The sequence below is a fragment of the Neopelma chrysocephalum genome, unplaced genomic scaffold (genome assembly GCF_003984885.1).
Source record: "Neopelma chrysocephalum unplaced genomic scaffold, ASM398488v2 Primary Assembly neopelma1_59, whole genome shotgun sequence".
NCBI classification, from domain to species: Eukaryota; Metazoa; Chordata; class Aves; order Passeriformes; family Pipridae; genus Neopelma; species Neopelma chrysocephalum.
The window spans coordinates 11,960,215-11,983,372 of NW_020897714.1; the positions used below are offsets into that span (position 1 = coordinate 11,960,215).

At 43.2% G+C, this 23,158-nt stretch overlaps 2 protein-coding genes across 3 annotated transcripts; one reads left to right on the plus strand and one right to left on the minus strand.

Annotated features, from left to right (window-relative positions):
- Positions 1 to 1,258: 1,258 nt before the first annotated feature.
- LOC113965890 (insulinoma-associated protein 1-like) lies at positions 1,259 to 13,375 on the minus strand. 2 transcript variants are annotated; one of them, XR_003533673.1, is made up of 6 exons: positions 13,152 to 13,375; positions 9,020 to 9,066; positions 5,791 to 5,861; positions 4,882 to 4,934; positions 4,113 to 4,277; positions 1,259 to 1,360 (listed from the first exon to the last, which is right to left on the minus strand). XR_003533673.1 is itself a non-coding variant. In XM_027679879.1 (5 exons), the coding sequence occupies exons 1-5, from the start codon at positions 13,358 to 13,360 to the stop codon at positions 4,217 to 4,219; spliced, it is 441 nt and encodes a 146-aa protein (XP_027535680.1). In that variant the 5' UTR covers positions 13,361 to 13,375; the 3' UTR covers positions 4,041 to 4,216. The 2 variants fall into 2 exon arrangements, 1 of the variants encoding a protein (XP_027535680.1); XM_027679879.1 differs by lacking the exon at positions 1,259 to 1,360 and having other exon boundaries at positions 4,041 to 4,277.
- Positions 13,376 to 15,292: 1,917 nt separating this feature from the next.
- Positions 15,293 to 22,403, plus strand: SOCS2 (suppressor of cytokine signaling 2). The gene is made up of 2 exons (XM_027679872.1): positions 15,293 to 15,437; positions 16,395 to 22,403. Exons 1-2 carry the CDS (start codon positions 15,293 to 15,295, stop codon positions 16,841 to 16,843), a joined length of 594 nt encoding a protein of 197 aa, XP_027535673.1. The 3' UTR covers positions 16,844 to 22,403.
- Positions 22,404 to 23,158: the final 755 nt, after the last annotated feature.

A 23,158-nucleotide genomic window follows, 5' to 3' on the forward strand; every position in this document is an offset into this window, starting at 1 on the left:
GATTGATTTTTGGTTTTTAAATGTCTCACTAAAAGTCTCCTCAGGCCTTGTTTGCCTGCATGCCTTTAGAAAACTCTGTTTCAGTCAATTATCAAAAATCTTGTCCATAATTCAGGGTATCACAGAATTATTAGGGTTGGAAGGGACCTCTGGAGACCATCCAGTCCAACCCCCCCACCAGGCAGGGTCACCTAAGAGCAGGTGACACAGAAATGCATCCAGATGGGTTTTGATGGTCCCTCCAGAGAGGGAGACTCCATGACCTTCCTGGGCAGCCTGGTGCAGTGCTCTAGAACAGGAATTCCCAACATTTAAATCGCAGTTCGATTTATCGTGATGCCCTCATGAAAAGAATTCTTTTCACTGCCCCTAGTAGTTAGCCCTGAATGAAAAACGGAAGATGCTTTTAAGACGGGCCTTTTCTGTGCGCCACTGCTGTTTTGCAGATTCTGGGTACCACCACCAGGAGGCAGCCTTGTCCAGGAACGGGACGATCTGTCAGAGATCCTCGAGGACTTGGCTGTGTGGTCAAATTTAACCAAGAGACGGCCGTAAGCTGCAGTTCGTTACTTAAATTTGTAAGTACTTCAGAAAAAGGAGCTCCGAAGCAGGTCCAAAAGTGGTTGGATTTAAAGGGTCAAAGGTTCTTATGTGGGGCTTGCCTGTTTGCTTTTAACTTTTGTAAGGTGTCTCAGAGATATATGTTCATGTTTAAACCAAAAAAGCTCCACCCTCCCAGTTTGGGAAAAAATGAGTCGACAGTCGAGCATGTGACAAGTGTCATGTCTTTATATATATTTCAGTTCCTCATGACTACAATGGAGGCAGCAGTTACACATCCACCCGTCCCTCCCTCCCCACCCTTCCAGCTATTCAGTCCTGTAGGAAAGTTCTCTTCTCGTCCGTTGCTGTTGTATTGGGTCTGAACTTCATCTGTCATGTCCAAGTTCTGTTGTACCAGAGTAAATCGTTGTGGCAGGTCCATTATAAGTCACAGTACTGACTGCTGTTTAAAGCCAGCACTGCATTTCTCAGTTACTTCAGTCTTTATGAATTTTAGCAGCTCCTCTGCTGTAATTTCTCATGTGCTCATTCCATCCTCAAAACCAATACAAATCGTGCACCCACAATACATAAAAGTTGGATTTATCTCCAGGATTGAGACAGCTACTAATTGGACATCAAAGCCTGAGTTAATCTTCGTAGGCTCCCCTTATAGTCAATTGACATGGAAAAAATACCTACACAAGGCAGTCGATCTTATTTAAAAATTTTATTGTATAAACTGTGTCACACAGTTGTTCTCTGGAGGTGCATTTTCCTTCTCTGTGAAGGGAGGATGAAGATGAGATTCAGATGTCTGTATTGGGGCAAATGAAAGCAGTCTTACATTATTTTTTTTTTAATTTAGGAGAGTATCTATGTAAAAGGAAAATACTTCTCTTAAAATTTGAATAGAACTATTTTTGCTGTTTCTGCTAGCCTTCAACAGTGTGTAGCCCATATATAGGAAATCTTGCTTTTCTATACAGAGTAATTCACACACATTTAATTTGTCATTTTGAATAAATTGTGTGTAGGTTTTTAATCTCACCTCATATTTAATCAACCCTCCAATGCTAAAAGATAATAATTAAGCTATTTTGTTTGTTTCACTCAGTGTGTAGTCACAGGAGAAATAAGATATGTATCTTAGTAGCACCTCTTCTAAAATGAGCTCATGATTGCAACTGTTACCTCAAGGTACTTCTAGAAAAATTACAAAATAAATTATGGTTTACTGAGCAATTTGCTCAGAATTATCTGAAAATTTAGATACAGTTGACAAAGATTGTTAGTTCCACTGTATATAATGACAGCAGCTGGGACACTGCAGATCAGACAGTGGGAGCAATGTGGAAGCTGCGTGAACTAAACAGCATGTTTGGCCAGCAATTTTCCATTGCATGGCTTCTGGAGAAGTAAAAGTTTATGGCCACTTTATTAAATGATGTAGGTGAGAAGTGATAATCAATGTATCACAAAGTTTTTCATCACCTAAAGGCACCTCAAGAGGTTGGAATGGCCAGTAGAACTGAGAAACTTTGCCAACTGCTCTTTATGAAAAATAAGTAATACATACAGAAAACAATTGTTCTAATATTCAGCTTTACTGCTTCTCAAGATGAAAAACAGTCTCAGGTCAGAGGTGGTTTACCTTTTTAAATAAGGCCAGTTTTGACAACTACTCAAGTTTACAATTCCTCAGCAAAAGAATGTCCCTAACCAGCAAAATATGAGATATTAAAAAAAAGAGAAATTCTGGAAGAGCTGTTTTTTAGCATCTTTTCTGCTACAATTAATAAAATTCTAATCATGTAAGTACCACAAAAAAATTCAATGAACAGTGAAAAGTGATTGTTGAATTAGGCTACTGCATTAAGCTATTACCATGTAGAATAAAGTTTAACTTTAGTAACAGATTAAACTATTAAAGCAGGACGCTACTGTACAAACATGTATTTCCTACTCACTAATGGTAACAAAACAGAGCTTAACAGTTTCAAGCAAAGATCAGTGTTTCTTAAACACTGCTAGTCATTAGCACTAAGTTTTCTAAACGCTGCTAAAGTTTCTTAAACACTGCAAGTTTCTCATTCAAATATGTTTTATTTGTTTAAACAAATAATAAGCCAAGTAGCATTTTTCTGAAGTTAACATTAGCAGGAGTTACACTGCATCAGAACTGTGCTGCAGTAGTGATCCTCACCATCTGCTTTAGTTAAGACATATTGATGATTTCAATTGAATAATTGAGGAAAAAATTTTCCTTGACCCCTAGTTAGTTAACATTTGGTTGGTATAAGTAGCATAAGGCTTCATATCCTTCTTTTTAAATTTATTTTCTAATTTTTAATCCTAACCTATTTTCAGTAGGGGTTCACTTGTTATTTTTCAATAATAGATGTTTATAGAACTCCCTTCCCCGCATGCTATTTTTCATACAGTTAAAATCCTGGCATTAGTGATGGGGAAACTGAGGTTGGCAGTGAGTTCCACAAAATTTAGAATTTTAAGAAAAAGGATTTCCTATCCAGAGTAGAAGACCAGTGCAAGCAAAATTCATGGGGAGTTTACCATAAGCAGAGGTGAGAAAAATGGCAGAGAAATTCCCTTTCTAGAGCATATATTTGTACCAAATCTACTAAAATAAACATGCTGTATCTTGGCTGCATGGGTTACAATTCATGGAATTTATGTGGCCATATTTGTTGAAGAAAGATTTGAAGTGAACCCAAAGAGGCCACTTGTAAGGCACACAATGGCCTGTAAAGAGAAGAGTGGTTAGTACCTATACAATGCTTAGCCAGTCCTTGTCCAGTGCAAGGACAAAAGCTTGAATTGCTGGAACATGGTCAGTGTTTTGTTTCAATATGACCAAGATTTTAACACATGACTTTGTGGAAATGACACAGGAAATACAGTGATGCCTTTATCCTGCAGTCAAAACACCTGTCTGTGCTTTACCACGCTGAGGTGGCTCCAGCAGCAGGCAGATGTTTGGGATCCCTCTGAGCTCAAGCCCCGGCTGCTGCTCCCCACAACTCATTACCTCCCCATGTTCCGCCAAGCCCTCTTTCAAGCAATGGCTGCCCACTGCTGCAGGGAGAGTCTGCACCAAGCACTGCTCCTGATATCACATCTTGTTTGGCTTCACACTGCCTGCTCTTCTAAACTGCTCAAGCTGTGCACCCTCAAACGCGACCACATGCCAAAACATATAACACCCTCCTTCACTTTCATGCTAGGAAAGCACCCTTCTCACAGCCTGTAATACAGCTTCAAGTAATTTCAGATACTTCAAATTATCTAAAAAGATAACACAAAAAAATCAGTATGGATCTATAGGGGCACCAGAAAGAGTCAAAGGAGGACTGTGGGATGTGAATATGGGAGTCTGCTCAAGAGGGAACTAGCCCCAGCTAATGTGAATATAAGCCATATATGTTCCCCTTATATTCCCAATATAAGTCCTTCTTAACATCAGGGACTTTTTTTTAATTATTACTTAGAAATACAAGTATGCCCTCTGAAATCAGGTAGTGTGAACCCACAGCATTTTTGCAGATTACCTGAGCTTAGACTGCCTTTGTTCAGAGTACCAAGTGTGAATGAGTCTAGCACAGGCTTATACAAACACACAAAACCAGCAACTCACACGCATAATTACTGTTCTCTAAACAACCTGAGTCGTGAAGATTCTCCAGTCCAGTTCACAGATGCCCCTGTTGAGACTCCTGTAAAATTAAAAGGATTTTTCTTCTGAATAAAAAAATATACAGAGAAGAAAGCGCAACTTCAAACAAAATCTGGATTTAAGAGCAAGCATCTTCTTACACAGTCCATGTTGGAGTAAATGAACCATACCAAAGGCCAGTAAATGTCAATGTTCTGTAATTTTCAGCCTTCAGAGGATCAAAGAAATCTAAAGAAGTGGTTCAAGTTGAGACATAAAATAATGAGGTGGAAAGCTTTCAAAGTTTTCTGGAGAAAAAACCCCACAGTAATTGGACATAATTCTTAAAATCTTCGTTTAGGCATTACTAAATAAAAATGCTGTTTCCTTTTCTGAGCTAATAAAATGTCAACAAAAGAAAATCATGGTATAAAAACCAAAGAGCTGTTTTTCAGTTATTTTCAGGACATAAGAGGTTTGTTTATTCAAAAATCTGTGACACTAGCAAATAAGCTGTTCACTTTAAACAGTTTGACAGGTGTTGTTTTGGTTTTTGTTTGGGGTTTTTTTTCATTTTCAGCTGTACTTGTACAATAAATTAATTTTGCTAGAAATACACTACCAGTTCAGCACAGATTTTTTTTTTTAACAATTAATTACCTCACCTGGCATACTTTTGTTGCCTTAGAGCAGCCCAAGGAACTGATCTTGAAAATGCCCAAGGACATTAAAAGATAAGCTTCAGTCGATTGTGGAAGGATAACTTAGAACCCTAACTGATCAGTCATTTGGGGAATTTCATTGTTGTTGCTTCACCTCTTCAATCAGCCAGTCCAAAGGGATCTCATTAACATCTCACTAGTACCTCTAAGTGGGAATTTTGACTAGATTGTCACAGCTTCCAGAAATAATCTATTTTTAAGTGCTAAGTATATAAATGCAAATTGAGTGGAAACAGCTGTTATTTACATTCTGTGGACACGTGATTTCAGTCCCTGATGCACAGGGGAAGAAAAAAAGCCACTGAAAGACTGAAATGCCATTAAAGAAAATGGAAAAATAGGGATCTAATAAAAATACATGCAATGGACCATATTGTCAGGTGGCATAAATTGGTAAAGCTTTACAGGTTTGCCACCACAACATTATATAGCCCACCTGCCAGGAGGATGTGAAGAGCTCCATGTATTTCTTGGAGAAAGTGGGGGGAGGAGTTGAAAGAATGAATACACTAAAACAAAAGCATACGAACAAATTCATGTTTCAGCCTTTTATGCAGTGGCTAACAGAGAACCAGGCGTTTTCAGAAACAGTCTCACAGAACAAAGCCCCCATTCACAACAAGATTTTGCTATGGACTTATGTTAGTTTGAGATTATGTTCTGGAAAAATTACAAAAGCTTCTGAAAAATGTAAGCAGCATATTCTAGACCAGTGTGCCTGAAAGTAGAGGGCTGCGCTGGAGAGAAAAGGAAGCACAGTGTGAAATTTCCCCCTTTCAATGAACCCGAGCTTTTTATGAGCCTGGCAGAGGCCCCCCTGTGTGTCCTCTCAACATGGCCCCCTTCAGTTACCTGGAGCAGATCCCTGCTGTCATGTGTTCCACTGGAAAGCTCATGCTCCCTCCTGCCACGCCTGCTTCTATCTGTAACATCACCAACAACCACTTAGAGTAGAAAGAAGTAACAGACTGTCCTCAGAAAAGGTTAGGCATGTTAAAAAACGTACACAAAACACGGCTGCTAATTTCATTTGGACCAAACCCACTCAGTCAAATAAGCAAGAAGAACGTGGGCCGGGGAATTAAAAGTGGGATTTTTTTGCTGGGATTTTTTTCCTTACAGAAGGAAAAGGATTTGACATACTCAGCCCAGTTAAAGCTCAAGCACCACAGAAACATTGATTCTTAAGTGCCTGTTGAGTGATTCCCTCCACGATTAGTTCTGTTTGACTTAGGATGCTTTGTGCCTGCCAGCACACAAAACCTGTCATAACACAGGGAAAGGTGGAACAGAAATTTCATTCTCGTTCCATTTCAGATACACTCTTGCCTGCTGTTCTGTCCTACGCAAACAATATCTCCAATGTCTAAATGCATCCTTTAGTTCCTTCCCAGAAAAGACTGATCTACAGCAGCAGGTTTTGCAGCTTCCTTCCATCTAGCATTATGTGGCATGAAATGCTGGGGAAAAATTCTACTGTGCCTCAGGCATCTTTCTGGATCAAATCTATTCACAGAGGGATAATTTATCAGAGAAGTGAGCTCTGAAGAGACTACTAAATATAATGTTAAAATTTTGAAATACAGGGCAATGGCACTGAAAGTCAGAAAACATGTCTAGCCCAAGCTCACACTTCATAAAAGGCTTTGAATATTTTGTAATAATTATGGATATTATTTCCCCTCCTCTGTTCATTTATAAAGACAGAGATAATAACAAATTTCAGCAAGTCTGAGTTTGGTTACACCGAGCCATCTGTTAATTCTGGTATATGGCAGTAGAGGGCATCTAAGGACTTCAAGTCACATATGGTAAGGGATTAAAATCAGATGGCTGAAGGAGTTAGTTCACCCCACCCCGTGACAACTTGCCACCTCACAACCAAACAGCTCTCAAAGCTGCTCCTGAATGATGGTAATTTTGAGCCATGCTGAAACTGAAGTTGATCTTAACACACCAGACTGAAAGCTGAAGTTGTTTAGGAGGAGATGCAGGAGTTAATTTTTCTTTCCTGCTGGAAGTGTTGGTCTGTCAGAGCCACAGGAAGGATGGTTTCAGACACAGTACAGGGGGAGATAGTAACTGCCTCAAGCAGTCTATCCAATTTTATCTACTATTGTTTGAGCTTTAATTTCCACATACCTGGCAAAACTGCTTCCAGGAGCAGCAAGCAATTCTGGGAATGACAGGCCATACCAAGAGAAGGCAAGCTGTGGACCAATGCTCTTTACTTAACCAGAAAGAGTAGACCTATGTCTACTTCCTCTGTTGAGCCTAAAAAATGCCAATCTCTCTATCTGTGCTTCAGTTTACATCCTCCCAACATGCTAATCAGTTATAGAACAATGCCTTGAGCCATCCTAACAAAAATCAAGCATGAATCCTGACAAATATAGAGAAGGTAGTTAGTTGGCAGCTAGCACTGTTTTCTCGTCATCTGTCCAGGTTTGTATGACATTCCACATCCAGCCTCTCTCTGTACTGAAGCAGAGAAAGCAGCCATGCCTATCTGGAGCCGAAAGAAGCCAACACATCAGAGGCAGGTTAAGTTCATTACCTGACATTAGCACTTAATGCACTAATTTGAAAAATGTATTTGAGCCCGGCAGCATATTCACATACCATGGGCAACATATTTTCAATTAACTATAAGAAGTTTAAAATTATATAAACACATTAGTAAACGCTGATTAGCCTGTTATTCAAACTTCTAATACAGCAACACAGCAGGCCTTATGCTGAAGTCTATTATAGCCTTAACCTGAAATTTAAAAGTGGCTCATGCCCAGGAAAAGGTTCTACAACTCATTTAATGATCCACAGCACTCCTGAAATGATATTCATGTGTCTGCTCTCCATGGCAGCACTTTCAATCATAAACACTTAATTGCAGGAATTCATCCACAAGGCCAAATAGTTCTGTGTGAATTAAACCATCTTTAATATAAGAACTAGAACAGTGATTTTAAAATAATCTTTTTCTGATGGGAGGCCATTTATTCACAGACATATAACCCAATTTCTTCTTCATCTTCATTTTCCTTTGTACTCAAAAATCTCCCCTTCGGAGATAGCCACTTCATCACCTGTTTTGGTTTTCCTTATTAGTTTCAGAACTGACTCTTTGCCAACAAAGGAACTTTAATTGCTTAAGGATTGGCCGAGCACAGCAGAGCTGCCTTCATGCCGTCTGTCAGGAAAACTTTTTTCACAGACATTACTTGCTCTCTTTTACTTTGGGAAGTAGGACTTGCAACTGGCAAGAAAACAGCTCAAGCCTCCTCAGTCTTAAAAGGCTTGTTTTTTCTGGCAGCATCTAGAACAAGAATGCAAGATATCACAGTGCTTTCAGCTGTGCTATCTCTAGGATTTTTCTAAAACAAAGAGTGTATGTTTCTCTAAAAATCCAGAACTTCAAAGAGCGTGTTTCTGAACATGCGTATGTATAGGTGTATGTGTATATATACACCTATATGCTCTTTCTCAGCCAAAAGAACAAGGTAAATAAATATTACAGTCACAGCATCTTATACTGTGACTGTAGCGTATATTCTCCTAGTAGTTGTTTGAAATGAGTGTACCAAAATGGTCCTTTCCAGCAGTCTTTTTTTTCCTTTTTTTCTACTTACAGCTTATCCTTCAGTAACTGCCAGCAATATTTAGCTAGTCTTAGTCAGAGTGAAATTGGATAATTCACAAAATAACAAAGTAATAGACCAGAATTCTGCTGTTTATAAAGAAGCAAGAAGCCTAACACAGTATAAAGTGAAAAATGCTGTGTAAATTATCTTTTTTTTTGTATTTAGTACCCTGTGTCACCACATTCTACTTTTCCTTTACAAGTCCATCCAAATTACTTTCAGTTATTTTGGTTTTACTTAAAATTGTAAATAGCAGAAAAACTAAGAAAGCACTACATTTAATTATTTTCACTGAAGATCCTAAGTGTGTCTAGATAACCTCTTACTCACTGCAGTTGAGGCCTTTAGTTTTAAACAGTAGACAGCACATGATGAGGTGAGAGCTGGACTTAAATGCCACCTTTTTCTGGTCAGTTCCATGCTTGTCACTGGTTATTTACCTATCCACTGAACCAAAGGAAATGATCCTTTGTTATCTCCACGGTCTCTGAAAGAAAAGAATCTGGATGTTATTTCAAAGTACTGCTCTTGTAGTGCCATCTCTTGATGGTTTGCTTTTAAATTAAAAGTGCTGATTTTCTTTTAGAGCACCCCTGATTCATAGAAATTATTCACTGAATTTTTTGTTATTCTCCTTCACCAAATGCATATTCTCAAGAAAGACAAAGCATTCACATCTGAAGAGATAAAAATGGCAGTAAATAAGGTGGCACCTGGTAAGTAGTAAAATTATCTGGTATAAATCATAATTTATTTCATCAAAACATTCTATTCCTCAGGAAGCTGGAAAGAGCAGGGTGATCCCATTTAGGAAAATACTTGCTTTCTCTATCCTTTATTTATTATGTTTTAGGAACTCTTTGTGAAATAGGCAAACCTTCCTCCTGACTGCTAAGTGAGAAATTCTCTAAGTTCACATTGCAGACCTTGTTTGTGGTGTAGAGCTATAGTTAACTCATTCCAATTTGCTTGAACTAAAGGCTCAATATTCATATTTCTCTGCTCGAGAACCAGACTGTAATCCACAGAGAGGGAGGAACCGTGGCAGTTGTACACTGTTATTTAGATCAGTTCAGGTAAACAGTTGTCAAAATATGGTCAATAAGAAGAAGTGTGTCATATGCCATAGCTGGCCTTTAAACTAAAGGGGATTTTTTCCCGACCAAATGGTATGTCATAGATAATGGATATTCTATGCTGCAAAATTGGGAAGTAGAGATGTAGACAGCAAGGAAAGGCCCCTTGTATTCTTCCAGGTAGCTAGATAAATCTAGCTTAATAAATCAGTAAGTCTTTTCAGCATATCAGAGCAAATTCAGCAAAATCAGCTGGGTCAAAAACACATTACCCCCTCCTCTGCTTATATCATATTATATAAATAAATCACTATGCTAGCTCTCCAGTAAATTTGGCATACTTTTCAGGAACAAAGTGAAAATAATTTCTAGCAACAGGCATTTTACAGGACTGTAAAAATGTTTTTGCCTCCTTCCTTGATCATGAAAGGGATTTTTGCCTAAAGGAAAAATAAAAAATAAATTCACTCATCCCTCCCTGTCTTGGACACATATGTTTGAAATCAAGTCAGGAACAATATATTCTGCTGGTGATTTTCAAGAATTCTTAATGTTCATGTTTTCACTACTAATGTAAAACTCGATTAAATATATCTACAATCTGGATGATATACATTGAGAATCAAAATGTTCAGGAACAGTAGAAAAGATCTGGGAAAAAAAAAATTAGAGATTGCTTAACTTTGTGCCTTTCATCCCCAGTCAGGTGATATGCCTCTAAAACTGACTCAGAAGCATTCATAACTGTATATGTACAGGCAATGTTTGTCCTAGAATTCCTACCCCAAAACACACAGATTAAAAATAAATAAAGCATTGGGTTTGAATTGTACCTAAAAATTTTAAATCTCCATTTGTATATAGTTTTCGTATTTGTGACTGTTTAGAAGAATTACTGTTTGTTATATGGCAAAGTAAAAAAAACTTATTTGGTTTACAGGAAGGAAAGCTAGGTTTTCAGAATCTGCTCCTTTTTCTCCATTTCACATCTTTCTCCTACTCCATTCGAGTTTTTACACAGTAAAACATTTAAGGCAGACCAAGCCTGTATTAAACGTTCTAATGCCAAAGAAGCTCAAAAGTAGCTTTAGGTAGTTTCATGCACTATATATGGCCCAGAGTCCCCAAAGTAATTTAATTTAGTCACCTTTTCTTACCCTTAAAGCTATTTTTTTTCTCCTCTGTGACTGTATGGAAGACTCACATAGATAGAAGAGAAAACCAGCAACTAACATTGTTGAGAGAAACAGTGAAATTCAAACATACTTCAAGGAGCTCATAGCACTTATGGAAGTCTCAAGCCAGAGAATAAAGGTAACTGTGAACCAGAGTACTCTTATGAGGTGCCAATATTGTAATTTAAAGATTGATTTGCAGTTTTTAAGTTTGAGTTTCATTACCCTTGTAAATTTATAAGATATTTAGTGCTGTTTTTAAAAGACAGTAAATTCTCTAGGTAAAAATAATCTAACAGAACTCTGTTTAGGAAAGATTCTGCTGATATACTGCCTATTTAATTTTTATGCTACCTTTTTCATAACAATATCCTAAGTTTTAAGCAACAAATATTTATTATATTCTTCTGTTCTTGTTTCTCATTCACCACATAAATCATGGTCTTCCTCTCTCTGCCTTTATAGCAGCCAGCTGTGGTTTTAGAAACAAATTAATATGACTTCAAGTGATGAATAAACAGCAGAAGCAAAGGAAGTCTTGAGATACTATCCACATACAAATTCCATTAATAACATAACATAGGGAAAGAGAACTACAGCAAAGCTGTAAAAAAGCAGCTTTGCACCTAGCCAAGATGTATTCCATTTCTCCTAGATGTATTAGTGAACTTTAAATAAATAGCCCTAATTTGAACACTATGATATCAAAATAACATGTTTTTGAGCAAAAGCTCTGTGCCTGCATATATGGAATTATTCTAGTAATAAAACCAGATCTGTATTAATTTTTTATTGTTCTTGTGAAAATAGCAAAGCCAGTGCCATTCTGGAAAAATTAATATAAGTTTTATGCAAAATCTCACATCACCGGTAGCTGAACTGTCAACTAAATTTCAAGGAGTACAAATGTATTCTCTCCCCTCTTCACATCTATCCAACAAAAAGTTAGTGGGGATTCTGCAAGAGTCACTGGAGGCTGGATCTGAGGCTATCTGAACTGCACGGACAAAAACAGGAACAAGAATGACCTTCAGGACCTAAATTGTTTTAAACCATTTCTGAGAATGCTTAAGAAAGCCCGTGTTTGTTCCTCAGACCTCATTTTAAATCTGTGCTGCTGCCAGTGATTAAAACCACCTTTTTTCATAAACTGAATAAATTAAATTCGAAAGCACCGAGGCATGACAAAAAGGTGAAACTATATTGACCAATATTTCACTTAACAAAGTAGATTTTTTTCTCAGATGAATCTGCTTAATTACTAAAGATAGCACTTAATTTTTAAGAGAACTATTAACTCTCTTATTCCCTGATGCTTAAGAATTATAAGCAATAGCTGTTACAAAGTCCTTCAGGAACTGTTATTTTTTTTTATTGTTATTATTTTAAAGAAACGTCGAATTACAGGCGTTACTGGGGAGTACGACCCAAGGCAGCGTGTCCCTATGGGAGCTTTCTCCGCGCAGAGGAGGCGCCCCGCTCCCTCAGCCAGGCAGTCCAGCCTAATACATATTCATTTACCACTTTGATAACAAAGGCTCCCTCCCCCCTCCCGGCCTGATTTTTAAGGAGATTATTTCGTACCTTTTTTTTTTTTTCCCTGAGGGCTTCAAAAAGACACCCCTTAATCCTTCTCCCGTCAATTCGCGCTCCCAAACACCGCCGTGCAATTTGCAGGGAGCCCTGACCGGCAGATAAGGGCAGGGATAAAACTACTACGGCTACTTTTCCTTTGTTTCCCCTCTTTTTTTTTTTCCATTTTTTTTTTCTGCATGTGTGTGTGTGTGTACGTGTGTGTGTGTCTTTCTAAAGTTGGCTCGGGGCCGCCCGGGCAGCGGCAGAAGGTGGCTGGTTACTGAGCAGCACCCGCGGCGCAATCAATCATCTTTACGCCGAAAAACAGCTTCGCGGTTATTAAAAATAATAATAATAATAATTAAACAAAAAAAAGAATCGGGGCGGGGGTGTGTGGGGGGGGAGAAGATCGGCGCGCGCATCAGCGGGCAATGGCTGTTTGTAGCAACGAGGTATTTAGCGCCGCAGGGTGAAGGGGGGTGGAGACCAGGGTGGGGTGTCCCAGGAGCTTCGGCCGCCGCAAGTCCCTGGCACGGAGCTCCTGGCATCAGCCTCTGACGCGCTCCCGGCCCGGAGGGCGGGCCCCGCCGCCGCGCTCAGGTGCCCACGGCTGCAGGCGCCGGGCAGGCCGGGCGCCCCGCCGCCCCGGCCGGGGGGGCCACGCTCAGCTCCCGCCCGGTTACCTCAGGGGGTCCCGCCGTGCCCGGCCTCGCCGGCCCGGTCTCCCCGCGGCCCCGGGCACTGACCTGCGCGTCGCCCGCGGCCCCGCGGGCGGAGGAGGATGCGGGGGGGCCGCGGGGCAGCATTCGGCGACCGCTGCCCCGGCGTGACAGGGGCGGCGGCTCGGTGCGTCGGCCCTGGCTGGCCGCGATCGCGGCGGAGGCGCCGGAGCGGGTCCTGTCACATGATGCGGTTCCTGGAAAGTTCCTGGAAAGCAGCCTTTGTATGTAACCATCCCGGGAGGGGGGAGCGGCGGGGGCAGGATGCCCTCGCCTCGCAATCAAAGGCGAGCAGACCGCCCGCGCCGGGAAGAGGGGGGGAGCGGAGGGTGTTGTTTCCCCAGAAGCACCATCCTTCTCCGGCAGCCTCTGTTCACCCCAGCACAGCCTCAACGCTTCTCCCCGGCGGCGAGTGCTCTGTCCCTGCGGCCCCGGAACGCCGCCGGGAGCCAGAACAACCTGACCACCCCATCTCCAGGCGGTGGCAGCGGCGGCCCCAGCCCCGTCCCGCCGAACCCGGGTGAGTCCGCTCGCCCCCCTCCGCTCGATGAGCTGCCGCGCTTCGAGAGCGGGCAGCCCGCCTCCCCGCTACCGGGACGGCGTTGCCGACTGGCGGGATGGGGCTCCCCCGCAGCTGACGGCAGGCTGCTCTGGCGCTCCTCGTCCCGGCCGGGGGATGCCCGTCTGCAGCCATCCCCCACCGCCTCGCAAGCCTTCCGTCCCCATCGAACTCCCGCGAGCGGCGGCGCTTCGCGTCCAGGCTCTCTCGGAGCTTCCCTTTCACAAGAGGTCGCGCCCGGACACCGCCGGCAGGGCTGCTCCCACCTGTGCTCGGCGGCCCCGCGCTCGCAGCCGCTCCGGTGACAGGCGCACCTGCGCCCCGTCCCCGAGCCGGCGGCGGGAGCTTCTAAGCGCTGCGGAAGAAGGGGATGGGCTTTACTAGGGGGTTGCTGCTAGTGCATATGTTACGATAGAAACCCGACAGAGCAGCCTATCAGTTGCCACTATAGTTCAATTTGGAAAAGTTTCTGAGCTCCGCCATGGAACTTGTTACAGGAGGAACCACCTCGGCATAATGCCTCACCTGGCGGCTGCTGCGCACCCGGAGGCAGAGACTCTGCCCGGTTCGCCAGCACCAGCGAGGGGTCCAGGTCTTTATGGGTCTCCCTCCACCCCAGCTAAGCCGGCTAGACTCTCCCTCGCTGGTGCTGCCCGGCTTTTTATTGCTCCTGACGTGATGGTGCTAATAGTAGAGGAGAGGCTCTTTTTGTCCCTCCCGTTCACTTCAGCCGAGCGGAAAGATTTTTTTTTTTTCCCTAATATCAGCATTTAATAGAGCGGGAAAAGCACATTTCCTGCCCCCGCTAATTACATCGCACCCTCCACCGTGCTGCCCCTTCCTGTTCCCAGCGGCCAGCAAGCCCTGGGAGCCGGCGCTGCCCGCGCACCCGCTCCGCAGTTCCTCGAACACGCAGCTGCCCGGGAGAAGCTCTCCCACCCCGGGAGCACGGCCCAGGCCGGGCTCCCGTTCCTGGAGGTACGAGCTGGCGTATGATCTTACTGAAAAGCATTACCGTACCGTTCCTACGCACCGCGGCGTGCAACCCGGGCAGGGCCGGGGCTGGGACTGCCCCACTCCGTTGGTTACCCCTCCTCACTCATACCTGTACGTGCTCGGCTCTCCCCTACGACCTCTTCCCTCCCCAAACGTCCCCGCCTCGGTGCTGCCGGCAAGGTTCGCCTGCCCCGGCGGAGGCGGCGGCGCATCAGCAGGTTTGCCCTTGCAATAAAGCGAGACCACCTTCGCGGGCCGCCGCCTCCGCCGCATGCCCGGCGGAGGGGAGCCGAGGACAGGCTGGGCGGTGGGGGGAGGAGATGTCCCTCCCCCGCTCCGCCGCGAGGTGATCTCTCGCCTCGGGTTCCTCCTCTGGATGCTGGGAAGTTCCGAAGAGGGATCGCCAGAAACACACGGGCTGCGTCGGGAGCGCCTCTCGCGGGGCTCGCCGCTAACCACGCTGTCTCTCCGCTCACAGGCGGCGCCCGGGCTGGGGACCGGGACCATGTACCCGGCACGGCGCTGAACCCCGCGGCGGCGGCGGCGAAGCGGAGCCCTCCCCCGCCGGCAGCCCCCGACCTGCGTGCGAGCGGGACCGCGCCCGCCGCCGCCCATGACCCTGCGCTCCGCCGAGTCCCTGGAGAGCGCGGAGAGCTCCCAGGAGCGCTGGGGGCACCGCGAGGCGGCGGCGCCCGTTGCCGAGGAGTCCCGTGAGGCGGCGCAGCTGGCCGCGGCTATGGAGGAGCTGCGGCGGGCAGGTAAGCCCGGGCGGCCGGGAAGGGGAAAGCGCCCGGGGCGGCGGCGCTCGCCGAGGCTCCCGGCTCCCCGCCGTCCGCCGCGCCGCGGTCTCGGGGTAGGCGGGGAGCCCCGCCGGGCCGAGAGGGGAAGCGGGCGGCGGGGCGACGCTTGCCCATCGCCGCCCGGCGCTGCGGGGTCGCGCTCCCGCGGCGGAGAGGGGCGGCGGCGGCGGCTCCGACCTTCCGCGGGCTGCGGAGACGGCCGAAGCGAAAGCGCCGGCAGCGCCGCGCCTCGGCGGCAGCCCAGGATCGGCGGCCGAGAGAGGGCCGGGCGCTGCCGCCGGCCGGGGCGGCCGCGGCGCCGCATCCCCTCGGCCCCGCGTACCTGCGCTCCGCTCGCCGGCGTGGCGGCGGCTCACCCGGCCCCGCAAGACGCGGGGCTTGGCGGCGGGCGGCTGGAAGGGCTTTTTGTGTCCATCGCCGCTGCGCCAGGACCGCAGCCGCCCCGCCGGAGTTGTTTTCTTACCCCTCTCTGTTTCCGATCGTTCCACAAAGCTCATTTTAAGAGCAGCCTGCTCAGAGTTGCTGGGCTCTCTGCGGGCTGCCAGCCTGTGCCGTGCGGACGCCGCGCCGGCCCCGGCGGGAGCGCAGCGGGGAGCCGCGGGACGCGTCCCTGCTGCCTCGGGGGCGGCCCGCCGGTTCCGCGGCTCCCCTGTATGCCTCGCAGGACGCTGCGGGAAAGTTTGTGCCTGTGTATGCATAGATATGAAAATAAAGAGTGACCTGTACGGCTCTGTCAGAACGAGACGCATTGTAAAGCAAATGGATTTAAATAGCAAATAAAAATTTTATTGTGCCTGCAGGACTTTAGCTTTCAAACAACAAAGGAAATGGGTGACTACAAGTATATCAGCTAACGAACAGCTTTTTAAACAAACAGGAATAAACAAATTCCTTTTTTTTCTCAATTTTTAACAGGATGGTACTGGGGCAACATGACTGTTGCTGAAGCCAAAGAGAGATTACAGGATGCCCCCGAAGGAACCTTTTTGGTTAGGGATAGTTCACATTCAGAGTATCTGCTGACTATTTCAGTAAAAACATCAGCGGGACCGACCAATCTACGTATAGAATATCAAGATGGCAAGTTTAGACTGGATTCTATCACTTGTGTCAGATCTAGACTTAAACAGTTCAACAGCGTTGTGCATTTGATTGAGTACTATGTTCTTATGTGCAAGGACAGAACTGAAACGCCTTCAAATGGAACAGTTCATCTTTACTTGAACAAACCCCTCTATACGTCCGCTCCATCTCTGCAACACCGCTGCAGAATAGCTATAAACAAGAGTACAAATCAGATCTGGGAGCTGCCATTACCCACAAGACTAAAAGAGTACTTGAAAGAGTATCAATACCAGGTATAAATATATTTTCTAAATGCCTCTACCATAGAGTAACTTTTGAATGCAATTCTTAAAATCAGCCAAAGAACTGAGTAACTAGTTGTACAACTCCACATGGAATTCACTATCAAAACAGTGGCAGTTCTGGGGAAAAGGTTTTTATTTCAGATGCCACAAAGGGAGACTTTATGTAGGATAATCCCAATTTGCATCCTTGAGAGTTCAACAAGGTGGCATGCTATTCTTGCAAGGAGAGAGAAGTCAGGAATCTGTCCAGATTGTGTTGCTTTGTCAATGGCACAAAATGCTGCACTAACTATCAAATGCTTACTGGAGCAGTGGGACTGGGAGAGACTGCAGAAGTGGTCAGAGATGTATGAGAGTTCACAAGTATCTCACTTGTCTGACTCCAAGATTAATTTGGTGCTGGTGTTCATATAATCCTAAAAGCTTAACTAGATCACACTGTGATAATCTTGCTGAAGTTATGCAACTAATCAATCCAGTCAGAAAATGATCATGTATTCAGTTTTATTGAACTATTCTCCTGCTTTTCTGCAAGCAAAGGAGTACTGTAAGTAATCAGTTTAAAACATTGTTTTTCAAAGTTCTCTAAAGGCTGACCTTAAGAAGAAATGCCACATCTTTCACAGGAACCCAGTATGTTGCTGATTATACCAGATTGGTATCCCAGAATCCTTAACATGTTAACATCTTCACAGTGGTGATATATCCATGTTATTACTATTAAGACTTTTTTGGTTGAGGCTTTAAGAGTGTAGGCTGCAGACTTGCAGTTGCTCAGTTCCAATGTCAAAACATGGATATCAGCAGTTACTGCTGTCTTTCTACAGTGTAGAATGTTTTCTTCAGCTTGTTTCCCAAAATATGGGGAAATAGGATTTGGGTTTTGTTTGCTTGTTTTGTTTGTTTGTTTGTTTGTTTTGAGGTGGTTGGGTTTCTTCTTTCTTTTTTTTTTTTTTTACTTCTAATTCACCATTGTAGCTATCAGACTATTACTCAATAAAGTAAATCAAATTCACAACAATCTCCCAATTTTTGTATGTATCCATTTGCTATTATTGAGGAAACAGGGCTTTTATGAACCTGTATAATTTTCCCAGCTAATACTCAGATAAATGCACATGTATCAGTGAGGATGAATACTCCTGCTTTGCCTTTGTGGTATAGCTGGATTACATTCAGATTAGTGGCTTAGAGGCTGCCTGCTGAATTCCTGTAGTTAAGTATTAGCATAGGACCTTGCTTTTTCTGTTACAGCAGTCTTCCAAATGGGAGGAGGGGACTAAGACCCTCAGTACCCATTCCTCAGATTAAATGTGAAGTACTTAATAGAAGAAATACTCAGAATGAGAATAGCAGGAGAGCAATAAAGAGAGACAAGGACATAGATTCATCCTCAGTCAACAAATTCATAGTTTTAGCTCTTTCCCTAGCTTATTTGTTAGTTAAAGCACGGATCTGTGCTTGAACAAGGAGGATTGTCAAGACTTGCTATAATCTAGCTCTGCCCAGGCTGAAGTAGAAACAACATAAAATAATCTTCTTGTTTTCTTTGTGATTTTACTGCTCTGTTGTACTGTCAAGATGTTCTGTCCCTTCTCATAAACTTTGGGGCACTGACCAGCTTATTTGTGGCATCTAAACTCCCAGTATTATACTCTCAATTTTTCAGTAACATGCTGGCAGAAATGAGTCGCAGAGCTGTTCAGGAAAACAAGATACCAAGAACCTGAGGCAGAGTGGATGGTTCCTTGGTATGCCAGATGCTTGATATGTTCTCTCTGTGGAAAAGGCAGCTTTTCTCCTCCTCCATGGATTAAATTTTCTGTCCCCGTTTTTATGCAAGCTTTAGTGTAGAAATGAGGGGTGTTTTCTCCTGAAAAACAAAACAAAGGATTTTGTTATGTAAAATTTTCCCCATGTCCTGCCAAAATGCAGTTGGAAATTTTTCACAAATTCATGGTGACCACCCTTTGGTTCCCATCCCAGAAGACTTCTTGTATTCCAGGTATGTGTTATAATCACACAATTCTTCTCGTCAGTCTTGCTAGAATCTGCCACCCTGGGCTGAGGAGCTTTTCCTGTAAGCAGAGCCTGTGAAAGAACCGTATGCCTGGGAACACTTTTCATTCTGAAGAATCTGTTTTCTTACAGTTCTTGTCTAGCTCTACCTTGCAGTGAGAGAGCTGCTATATGGAATAACTTCTGTCACAGTTAGAAACACTCTAATCTGCTGCTATGTTGACCTTCCACTACCGTGCATTTTCAGCCAAGGTGATACGCGTGGAGTCTCAATGATAAACACATAATAATTCCTCCCTGGCTAGCCCCTGGCCTGAGGATCTAAAATCATGAATACCAATGCTGGAGCAAGCAGACTGAGAGGATAAGTGCAATGAGACTGCTATATTGCAAATATAAGAAATAATTTATGGCTTATTGCTGGCAGCCTACTGTAAGGACTCATAGGCCAAGTGTACCCCACGGCAGAGCCAAGCTCTGAGGAGCGACATGGGGGCAGATGCAGGGAAGCTTGCTGGGTTTCTTGATAGCAGTTCTCCAAAGCACAAGGGCAAATGGTAGGCTGAGGACGAGGAGTGCTAGTAAAGTGAAAGGTGGTGATTCTTGTAAATAATCAAGATTAGTTATTGTCATGTGGAATCAAGTCACCAAACACTGAGCATACTGACTTGGACTTCATGTCATATGTATTCATTCCTGTGAGGAAAAGCAGGGTCTGTAGCTATGGTGTGCTCGAAGCAGTGAACAGTATTTTAAACAGACTGGAGGGGGAACTAGTCCTCTTTGCATGAAAGCGCGGTTCTTTTCCTCATTAGGATGCCAGTCCTAGGGTTGATGCATTGCACTAGTGAAACTAAACTGCACTATAGCTTGCTGAAAGCTTGGCTTCTTTCTAATGCAGCACAGAGGAAGGACTTGTTCTGGTACAAAAAATCCAAGGATAGCACATGATTGGATTACAGTGGTACAAAGATCTTGCATGTAGACTTGGTGAATTTTTAGTCGTGATCATGTTGTTCAAATATTTTTAAAAAGTTTCAGTGCCTTTTTTCTTTTTTTTTTCTTTATTTCTTTCTGGATGTTGTGGCTTGTTTGCAGCACTAGCTTTTAAATTGCTGGCTCTTCAGATTCCAAAAATTACTTCTAACTGATATATATCACCTTGAATTGCTAGTACAGAGTGTTCAGTGAAGCCAGTTTCACACATTCAATGCCCATGAGTCAACCAAAAATCATGATAAGGACTTTAATCCTAAGCCTTTTTTCTCACCCCATGTGTTTAGTTTTTCGTTTTTGAGTCTTGAGGTTTCAGATTTTCCAGCTTGTACCAGGCATGTTAGTTGCTAAAAACATCTTTATTTTAATTAAAGGAAGACTGAGAATCCTACAATCCTAAAAGGTGATGCTTAAAAAAACCCCAAACAACCAAACCAAACATAATTGCAAGATGAATGATGAAAATAAGAATTGGTGACAGTATTTCATTTAGCACTAAACCTAGCAGAAGTGTGAACTATGGCAGCATTTTAGTTGTATGGTATTTTCCTGCTGGTAGTGTTATCACCAGAGACAGAAAATGGTTCAAGTACAAGATGAATGGGTAGAGTGGAAATGTATCCAAGCAGCTGCATCCAGTGCATTAGAAGTAATTTTATTTTAATCTGATCTCGTCAGTATTGTCCTTATTATATGTTATGTAACCACATTCTAGATAAACAATATATAATTATTAGCAAGAAGGAAAAATTGTTCACTAGAATATGGGGGCAGAGGGTTTTTGTGATATCTTAATGCAGAACTTACTCTTCACTAGAAATGATGGAGCTTTATAATCTGAGACTCTTACTAAGTCTCATCACCTTGAGAAAACAGAATCTACATACGATACGAAGGACAGGGTTCTGTAGTTGCATGGATTCCTGTACCTTAGCCAGCTCCCATGTCTTAGCAAAATGTTCCTGCAGGTAAATTATCTTGTTAAAGATTGTAAAAAACTTTATTTACTTACATATTCTATTCGAGAGCTTTTTCTTGTATTCCTGATAACAGTCCTATGGATTTTTCCTTCGTCTATAAGCTTAGGCTCTAGCGGAAAGTAAGTCAAGTGGTGTCAGGCCTTTGCTCTCCTTAAGCCAAAACACATGATGGAAATGGGAAGAGAGATCTTTAGACAGGGGTATCATGTCTAAGGGTCATTTAAAATAAAGTAAAATAAAATTTCTGCTGACTTCACTGTCATTAAAATGAATCTGAGTATCATATTTACTGCTAGAGGAACCAATGGCTTAAGGGATTCTAAAAACGGTAATGTTAATTCTCAATCATAAGAAACTTTATCAAAAGGAGGAATTTTATTTAGATAAAACTATAGAAATAAAAGAAACTTTTAGTATCTAAAACAAACAAATTCCAAATAGAATAACCAGAAATTAGTTGAAAGGTCTGAGCTCATTAGTTCTCTATATACAAAGGAAGTGAATACGACAAGCTACTTTGGTATCTCAGCCTAACTCCTGAAAACCACTTCTTTATTAGTGTTAAATTCAGCAGGTCTCAGTATTTTGCTAAGCCGTTAGCATGACTGAAAATGCCTGGAAACAGCATTCCACTTCAGTCATCATGGTCTGAGCTCGCTTTACAACACAGTGATTTGCCACAGTAGTGCTGAAATGGGGTGATTTCTACAGTGGGCTGAATATCTCTGAAGGAGACCATGAGGCAGAGCTGGTGCTGCCCAAGGCCATGAAGGGTATCAGGTGCTGACCATTGCTGGTCCTTATGTGCTGTCTTAGACAGAGGGCACACAACAAACTAGGTGAAATACAGCTGCCAGAAAAACAGATGAGGAACTACTCTGCTTGCTAAGGAGGGAATTTCATGTCTGAGAAGGGACTGAAGGGAAAAAACGTGGAAGAGTCAGCAGCTCCTGTGAAAGGTGGCACTTCTCACAAGGTGTATCAAATAACTAACCATCAGGATGAGTATGATACTGAAAAGTGTTATTAGTAGAGATTAAAGGTCCAGGGGGATAACAAGTATCAGCACAGTTTGAATCCACATATAAACAAAGTCGGTCTAGATAACTGAATTTCAGGGAAAAAAAAAAAGCTTCTAGCAAAATCAGTCTGTCCTGGTGCCAGGGTTACCAAACCAGGGGAGGGATTAACTGTGTTTATTAATCAGGTTATCTACAGGGCTTTGAAGCAGCCAGTGCCTCTGATAAAGTCTATAGAAATGTAAAAACATATCACCATAATTATGGTGTTTAATCTGCCTGATAAATTGTGATTTTTTTTCTACTTAGATCATGTTTTAAAAAGGGATTGCACCTGTGTTACATTTTGTTTTCTTCCAGAGCTGAAGCCACTAGCTCTCCAGGAACTGAAATACCAAAATAATACCACTCCTTTCTATGGTATTAAGGAGGAATATGCCAGAGCAAAAGCTATTTATATTAGCATAGGAGGTGGTTGGGCACTGAAACAGGCTCCCCAGGGAAGTGGTCACAGCACCAAGCCTGACAGAGTTCAAGAAGCATTTGGATGATTATCTCAGGCACATGGTGTGACTCTTGGGGATGATCCTGTGCAGGGTTAAGATTTGGACTCAATGATCCTTATGGGTCCCTTCCAACTTAGCAGATTCTGCAATTCTGTGAAGGCATTTAGTAGGAAAAACTTCAAGCAGATACTATCCAGGAAAAGTTTAGTGCTGAGTGCTGCAAAGAGCAAAATACATTTAAAAAAAACCCCACAAATTCAATGGTCCTGTTTTGATTTTTCTTTCACTAGCAGGCAGGGTTTATGTAAGTAAATTTTTTTGATTCTGATCAAATTGTTCCATAATTGAAGTTCCATATTTGAGGTTTGCAATTTGGTGCACTGTTGGTTAACAAATAATAAATGGAGAGGTATGTTAAATGTGGGGAAAGATTCAAAGCTCCACACAAATTCTTCTTTTGAGATTATTTGAATCAGGCTTGATAACAGGAGTTATATAGAAAATTGTTGTAAATCTGGTAGCTGAAAGCTGTAAAATCCCTTTTCAAAACGCTTTGTTACAGTTTAACTGTATCTCTTCAGGTTGCAGCCCTAAAATAGGATCTGTTCAGCTGAGTCCTGTACCCACACTATGTTTGTCTCAGGGGGAGCATCCAGATTTGAGAGATTGCTCCAGACACCTATATCACATGTCATACATTTGCTTTTTTCTTACCCAGTGTGCTGTTTGATGCATATACAGAGCAGAATAAGTTGTGGATTGACTGTTACTGTTCAAGGGATTTAATTT

What these genes read in the sequence shown, in the direction of transcription:
- LOC113965890 (XM_027679879.1), bottom strand. Translation starts at nt 13,360, where the DNA reads ATGGTTACATACAAAGGCTGCTTTCCAGGAACTTTCCAGGAACCGCAT. An exon ending in GGGCCGCGGGCGACGCGCAG is followed by an intron (nt 9,067 to 13,151) that starts GTCAGTGCCCGG and finishes CTTTTCTTTCAG; the next exon opens with AGACCGTGGAGATAACAAAG. An exon ending in ACAGCAGGGATCTGCTCCAG is followed by an intron (nt 4,935 to 5,790) that starts GTAACTGAAGGG and finishes TAATGTCCTTGG; the next exon opens with GCATTTTCAAGATCAGTTCC.
- SOCS2 (XM_027679872.1), top strand. Translation starts at nt 15,293, where the DNA reads ATGACCCTGCGCTCCGCCGAGTCCCTGGAGAGCGCGGAGAGCTCCCAG. An exon ending in GGAGGAGCTGCGGCGGGCAG is followed by an intron (nt 15,438 to 16,394) that starts GTAAGCCCGGGC and finishes AATTTTTAACAG; the next exon opens with GATGGTACTGGGGCAACATG.